General features: G+C 35.1%; 1 protein-coding gene across 2 annotated transcripts; it reads right to left on the bottom strand.

Annotated features, from left to right (window-relative positions):
* Positions 1-1,350: 1,350 nt before the first annotated feature.
* On the bottom strand, positions 1,351-7,396 carry LOC122587036 (light-inducible protein CPRF2-like). Of its 2 annotated transcripts, none has more exons than XM_043759105.1 (6): positions 6,873-7,396; positions 4,614-4,710; positions 3,909-4,116; positions 3,027-3,102; positions 2,821-2,946; positions 1,351-2,068 (listed from the first exon to the last, which is right to left on the bottom strand). In XM_043759105.1, the coding sequence occupies exons 1-6, from the start codon at positions 7,344-7,346 to the stop codon at positions 1,640-1,642; spliced, it is 1,410 nt and encodes a 469-aa protein (XP_043615040.1). In that variant the 5' UTR covers positions 7,347-7,396; the 3' UTR covers positions 1,351-1,639. The 2 variants fall into 2 exon arrangements, with proteins under 2 accessions (XP_043615040.1, XP_043615041.1); XM_043759106.1 differs by having other exon boundaries at positions 3,909-4,110.
* Between the last annotated feature and the right edge of the window lie 396 nt (positions 7,397-7,792).

The following is a 7,792-nucleotide window of genomic DNA, read 5'->3' as shown; positions in this document are numbered from 1 at the left end:
TCCTTTGAGCCTCAAGCTGATGATGCTTTTTTTCTTTTTGAGGGGATAAGTGATCGAGTACTTGAAAGGCGCGACAATGAATCTTGAAGAGTTCAACCCATGAGGCATATTAGCTGTTTCAACTTCAAGGGTAATGGGTATGAAAGTTTTAATATTTGAAATAGTGATAGCAGGGTGTAGTTTGGGATTCATAGAAGAATGAAAGATGAACAAGAGGGAGAGGGTGGGTTTAGCCGACGCCTAAAAGAAAAAAAATAATAAAAATAAATAATATGATCAGAGGTAGGAATTTACAAGTGGCTCAGATACCATGATAGTTTTGGTGATTGAATCTTCGACCCTTCTCTATTCGATGTTCACAATATATAGGAGATTACAACATGATTTTAGGACCAATCATAGCTAACAGTATACAACGTAATTTTAGGCCCAATCATAGCTAACAAATGGCGCTAATAATCTGCACAAGATCTATATCAATCTGAATATACTAATACTTATGATCAACTATATATATATGCATGATTTAATAAATGATAATACTGTGAAAGTGAATGAAAAACAAAGGAATAAATATCAATATAGGTCCATGTTTTTCGTTGGATGGTTATCGTTTTTTTTAAAGTTAAATGTATATTTTTTAAAAAAAAATTTAATATTCCTTTTCTATCCTCGTTTAATTGAGTAATTTTATTTACAAAATTACCATTGATACATAATAACCTTTGATTTACTTAATCTAATGGTCATAATTAATTATCGTATTTCGACAATTTTGTATTTCTCGCAATAACTTTACTCTATGTATAGTAATGTTAGGAGGTGATACTAACCAAATAAAATCATATGGATAATATAACATCCCCATATACAGAGAGGAAAAATATATACAAATATAAGATTTGTATGTACAGCAGTATAGGTGTGTTATTAGATCTGATTCTGATTTTCGAGGCAAAAAAAAAAAAGAAACAAACGAAAAATAGTTTGAAGTCATTTTGTACAATTGTACTGTGTGAGTGTGTGATCCCTTGTCTACAAACAGCCCCTTTATTAATACTCGTTTTGCAATAACTATTTCTTTTAGTGGCATGATTCACAGCACTTCGGATGCTCTTGAAAACTACTTCAATAGTTTAATCGGATAATCCACCAAAACATGAACTATTAAGATGCTTTTTAATAGAAATAGAATAGAAATGGAGAATAAACTGTTTAAACGACCCTCGACATAAAACAATTAATCAACCAGAAGTACTCCAGAACCATTCTAAGCTCCAGCACAGAACCAATTTGTTTCTTCAAGAGAAGTAACGATCGAGAAACAAGATGACATTGACAGGGTCCTCGTGAATCATGAACAGAAGTGCATAAAACTAAGCAAGTCTAGAAACATACAAATTTAACTGGTTACATTTCATGTTTCAGTTGTTCAATGAAGATCAAGGAATTTGTTCAATGGAGGGAAGGAATATGCACAGTTTAAATAACTGAACACCAACTGATATTTGACACAAAATAATTCCAAAATCAAGCTCTCTGATCAAGCAAGCTACTGCACATAAGAATGACAATAAAAGATCGGGTACATCATTCCCAAGGGTACCTTTTCAGTTAGGGATGGATTCCAATCATATTGCTAGCGGTCACCCCCACCTTGAGTGGTCCCACAAGACGAGCCTCCAACATCTCCACGAAACCGTTTCTGCAAATGTTCCAAACTGGCTACGCGTTGCATTGAAGCTGTCCTACCTATCTTCTGCTGTCCCACCTCTGAAATCACAGCATTTGGGTGTTGAACGTTTTCTACTGGCGGGAGGTTTACCATAGTATTTTGGGGCACTTGGGTGTTTGGTATGTGGTGATTGGTGGCGGGAGGAGTAGGTTGTCCCTGGTAGAAGGATTGGTGTTTCATGTCATCTCGTACAGGAACCGTAGTGTCTGCCGATGCATCAGATGGGCTACAAGAATAGGATGGAATGGGACCCATTGTTGACATGTCAGACATCGCTTGAACCATTGGGTTAAAGCCAGTAATTCTTTTCACACTTTCTTCAGCCATCTTCACCTGTATATGTTCTTCAAAAACATCAGGTTCTATCTATGTAAAAATGGGTTAACTTGGATTATACTTTATTCAGTACGGTCAAACAGTAAAACTTAAATATGAGTTAAAAGGGAACCCGTTAAGTCACTCAACTTCTACTTAAATTTGTCAATCTACTTGCTGGAAAGTAATTTTAACACATACAATCAGCAACTTCATTTCTTCTCATTTTCCCTCCACATGCTGATCGAGTTTTATTTAACCCCAAATCAATAAAAGGGACACACAAACTAAAACAATAAACAAAATTAAGCCAGTTAGTTTTAGTAAAGTATCCTTTTCTACATGCATGGCTAAAAGTTGCAAAGGGAAGCAGGAAGCCAGGGAGTTGGTGCGTGTTCCGGGTAGCTCTTAGTTTGCAGTAAGGAATCACTATGAGAATGAGTCTTATGCTCTTATAATACCGTGGAATGGTTGGGAGTGCACTTTTAACCCAACCCTCGAGATAGGGATCAAGGATTCCCAACTTTTCTGAGTATCAATCATTTAATCCATATCTCTCAAACCCTAGTATTTCTTGTGAGTATTCCTTTTAACCCAAACCTTGAGGTAGGCAAATACTGTCATACCCTTGAACAAAACACACCCTAATATGTGATCCTTGTAAGTATTCCGCAACCAAAGTTATCCATGTACGGAGAAAACAGGCAACAAAATGACAAGTACCAAAGTAGTTATAGTTAAAACTAAATTAATAAGCATGAAGCACTGACCTTTGCTCTCATTGTCTCAACATCAGCTTTAAGAACTCTATTATCAACCGCAGCTTCATTGTACTTTTGACTTATGTCGGTGAGACGCTTCAATAATGATGAATTTTCAACCCTCAATTGAGAAACCTAGAAACAAGCATAGATAGAGGATTCTATTATGCTGCTTGTGTATTTTTATTATAACTAGGAAAATATTAATAATAGACCTGTGTCTCAAGCTCAGTCAAATGGGCCTGCTTTCTTCTTCTTGAACGTCTAGCAGATTCTCTGTTCGATAACATTCTGAAAAAAAAATATGACATACAGTCTCAGACCTTTCAGTACAGGGAAGAAAATAGCATGAAATATATGACATGCATCATCTACACAGTTCACGCACGATTTAGCATGCTGATAGCAGTGTCGGTAAATTTTATTCATTTATACAAAAATGGTTCAAGTTGAGATATAACTGATTAATAACAGGTCAAACTTGAAAAAATTGAAAACTTAACCAAAAGGAAGCGCTCAGATGTTTTAAAGTCGCCCAGATTAGACAATGTACTTAATTGTTTACTGGACAAATGTAAAACTAATGTACAGTATTTACTGGACGAATGTAAAACTAAAGACAAATAAGAAAAGCGGCAAACCGTTCTGTCAGGTCCAGATCCAGAACCAGTATAGTTGTGGTATTCGTTTCCAGTTATACCAAACAAACCAATCTAGTTACAGTTCACAGTCCCAGACTTTCAGTGTGCTCCAAAACATGACTCCCTTTTTTTTTTTTTTTTACTTTTACTTCAAAAAAAAACAATGTCTATTAAGCAGCTTAGGCTTCAATCCTTTAGCCCAGAGTTCAAGTCCAGTTCATAATCCAGTTTAAGATTAATAGCGTTTTAAATCAGCCAGGAAATATGCTTCCATCTTTGTACTGATGTACAGCCCTATTTACAAACACATAGAGGGCTGTATGTGAAAAAACAAAAGTGGATCACCATTACATAAAACAAAACAAAAAGGGGAGCTCAAACCAAACATCTATTTTTGTTTTAAATGAAACCATTTTTATCCATCACTCAAAGCACTTCACCACATATACATCTTACCTTCTAACACGTTTAACATCTGTAGGGTCCATATTCTGAGTTGTTTCAGTATCTCCATCAAGCTCGTCATCATCTGACAGTTCTCGTGATGACCCACTTGTCGCTGACTTCACTGGAATTGTAGGTTTCTTTTGTATAGCAGGCAAGGAAGGGATCGCAACAGGTCCGTTACCATCCTTACCTGGTAGCTTTGTATCAAAATCTGAGACTACCAAAGCAATAGAACAAATTAATAACAATATTCTTTTAACCTAAACAAAAGCCACAATGAAATCACAAACACAATTGATAAATTGAATGTCTCACTTCTGAAAAGGATATCTTATGATCTTGTATGATTAGATCTCAGGCCAACTTATGTGTATTCTTTGTTCCTATCTAGATACAGAAATGAGAAATTCATATCTTGTAATCTTGGTATGTATGTTGATGACTAAAGTTGGCAACTTTATCCATTAACTCATAAATGGGCCAACTTGGCTAGTGTTTTATTAATAACGGGTCAAATAAAAAGTAAGCTAAAAATGGGAAAGAGAAAAATTAGGTATTAAGAAGTCAGTATTACTGCTATTCTGGAAAACAGCAAATGATGCACATATACATCCTAGTCCCGTGATAAGGTGATTATGAAAGTAGATATATCCTAATTCCTAATCAATTCGATAGACTTTACTTCTCGAAATTTAACAAGTTCAAAATACAAACCTTTAGAAGAAGGTTGATGTCCCAACTGCGAGGTGATGGAAGCCTGTGAACCATTGTCAGGTAAAGCAGCGAAATCTTGAGGTTTTACAGAAGATGCCTACAGAAAAGAGTGAGCTACATAAGTTATAGTTCCTAAATTAACACTTAAATGAAAGTCACACAATATATTACATATTTAAATAGAAGACGATAAGAAATTAAAGAGTATAAAATTTGTCGAGGTGTATGTGAACAAAATTTACCTTTCAAAAAAAAAAAAGAAAGAAATGAAAGAGTATAAAGTAGGAAGAGAAAACACCATGTCAGGAGAAAAATCTAACAAGTTGGAAAGAAACATTGATAAGGACATGTAGTCATGTACTCATGTTATACTGTAATTTGAACTACGTCAAAGGAGTAAATAAAATGGAAAAGGAAACTGTTAAAAATATTTGACCGGAATGATAGTTACAGATCTGGCAAGAGCAATTTACTTTGCATACATTTTACTGTAAAAAAGTTGGAATACATGGGAATTTCCCCCCATCCAGAATGTCAAATGAATATAACAACACTAACATGCACGCCCATACAAGTATGCCTATTTAAAGACAGGCCAGCCACATATGTAGACAATTTATTACAATGAAAATAACTGACTGCACATGCATGAATGTCTTTAGGCTCAAGGAAAACCCGGATATTAATATTAAACAGAGCACATCACATAAATCAGCAACAGAATGGAAGAAGAGTACAGAATCATTGATAGATACTAGATAGAGCAGATCAAAATAAACTAACATCAAGTCATCAATATTTTCTGCTAGCACGAAGAACTTTTTTAGTTCTTTTCAATAGCAATTGCAGAATGGCTTGAACATTGCAAGATATCCCATAAATAAATGCCTTCAGAATTACAGCTCTACTAATATTAGAAGGAAACCCTAATTTTGCTAGGACGAAATGCGACACACTAATATGTCCCGCTAATCTTAATGATGAACTATTTTAGCTATTTAATAGCAGATAAAGATAGAAAGTACATTTTTTACAATGTTTCTTGGTACAATTGCAAGGAACAAGAATAACTCTAACGAAAAAGCAGATATTTCAAATCACGCTAGATGCAAACAATTTATATGAGCCACAGCTGCCTTCAAAAGGGAGAAGAGGGGAGGGGAGGGGGGCTTTGCATAAACCCCGTGGATTAATGACACGGTCTACCAAAAAGACTTGAAAGGAAAAAAAGGTGTTGAATATAAAGTTATTATAACCAGTAATAATTGCCTGGTACACTTTGTAACAAAAGTGTCGCAACCTCTAGACATCAGGTTTTGTATTATTTAGATATGGAATATAAAAGGATTAAATATGAAATGTCAGGCCATAGTGACCAGGATTGAATTTGTAACAATAACAGCCCTAGTGATTGCAAAGTTACATGGAAATCTTTTTTGAACTCCATATGTTGAAAATGGTGGTTCTACTCTATATGTAAAAAACCTCTCAACCTTGATGCATCTTAAAGCTAAAACAAAAATTTTAAATGAAACAGCAGACAGCTGATAAGCTCAACAATTAGACATATCTTGTTAATAGAAGGACGGAAGAATAAAAGAAAATACAGAAACGGTTATAAAATCTGCAGTGTAATTGGGCATTTTACTTACTAACCGTCCCATGACTTGGATCTTCCGTAATCCATATCAGAGATCACAATTGTATAGAAGAAATCATTAAAAAATAAACACAAACTGATTCTACCAGCACTGGTTAGGACACCAAAGGTAGCCTAGAAGCCAAGTGTCTTAATGTCCTTGCAAAAGTATAAATTCAAACTACCTTAGGTAAACATCTAGGGGTGTAAAAGGAACCGGTTTGGAAACAGTCACGGGGATAACCGTACATCTATGTCAAAGCCTCGTCCTCGGCAAATAACCACAGCATGGAAAACCTAACCTGTTCACCCACTTATATCACACTCCTCAAAACGGTAAACGTCTCCCACACAAACACAAAATATGAATCTCCGATATTCTTCTCTTTATTACTTAACCTCTTGGTTTAAAATCTAATTCTAATTGAAATAACCATACCACATTATATACAACAACAGGCTCTCTACCCTTAGGTACACACAAGAATGCCCACATCTTACCTTCCCATACCCCGCTTATACCCGGATTCGGTACAGTTGTAAAACTTATAAAGCAATAAAAAATGATAAAATAAAAGATCCAATACACACATATAATATATATATATATATATATATACCCTAGTTAAAGCAACAGCAGCACAAGCAAGATCGAGACGGCTTTTTAGGTATTCTTGGTACTCCTCGGAATCAATCGGAACATTTGGAGGTCCATCAAGCGTACGAGGAGGACGAGGAAGAGGAGTTGATTGATTATTGTTGTCTTGTTTGACTTTAATCTCATCATCGTCATCTTTGTTATCGTTTTGTTGATCTTTGATGATGTCATCAGCCCCAGCAGCAGCATTATTATAAGTAGATTCAGGTGGAGGAGGAGGAAGAGATGAGGATGTAGTTTCTTGTTGTAAAAAACATTGAAATGCCCATTCAGACATACTTCTATTCATTGATTTCTGATTATTATCGTTATTATTGTTGTTGTTGTTTTTCTTACGAGGAGCCGATGATGAAGTTGATGATTCTTCTTCTTCATCCGCCGGCGACTCGGACCAAAAGTGGCCCGCAATATCCTCCACTGAAAACATCCTATCCATTTTTCTTCTTTCCTTTTCTCTCTCCTATTTTCTCTCGATATATATCTAGTTGTTGGGCTTGCTTGTTGAACTTTATTTTCCTTTTTATATTTTTTTGTTTTACAAAATCTCTATCTTGACTTTTCAAAAACATCATGGGCAAAGGGTTTAGTATTTGGCAAATTGATAAGTTTTGGTAAGTTTTAAGCTAATGAGGCATTGAAACGTGGGTTTAGTCAAAAACAAGTTAAAACTAGCTAAAAGAGGTGGTGTAGTGCTTAAACTTGTCAATTTTTTGCTAAAAAATACTAACCAAATAAACCCTAAACTTTCATTTATTTTAAAAACACAATACAAATAAGTAAACATATAGGTAGTTCTGGCCGATGCTAGTGAACGTTAGGAGCGTATGAAGTGACCGTTTTTTTTTTAGTGAAATTCGAACGTTAGGAGCGGGTTTGCCATTT

Source organism: Erigeron canadensis, chromosome 2 (assembly GCF_010389155.1).
Source record: "Erigeron canadensis isolate Cc75 chromosome 2, C_canadensis_v1, whole genome shotgun sequence".
Classification (NCBI taxonomy): domain Eukaryota; kingdom Viridiplantae; phylum Streptophyta; class Magnoliopsida; order Asterales; family Asteraceae; genus Erigeron; species Erigeron canadensis.
Note: the sequence above shows the minus strand (reverse complement) of the source record. Positions and strands in the feature narration are given on the sequence as shown.

Excerpts from the sequence above, each read along its gene's own strand:
- LOC122587036 (XM_043759105.1), bottom strand. The coding sequence starts at position 7,346 with ATGGATAGGATGTTTTCAGTGGAGGATATTGCGGGCCACTTTTGGTCC. Across the intron at positions 3,103-3,908 it reads GATGTTAAACGTGTTAGAAG|AATGTTATCGAACAGAGAAT; the intron begins GTAAGATGTATA and ends TTTTTTTTTCAG. Across the intron at positions 2,069-2,820 it reads TTGAGACAATGAGAGCAAAG|GTGAAGATGGCTGAAGAAAG; the intron begins GTCAGTGCTTCA and ends GAACATATACAG.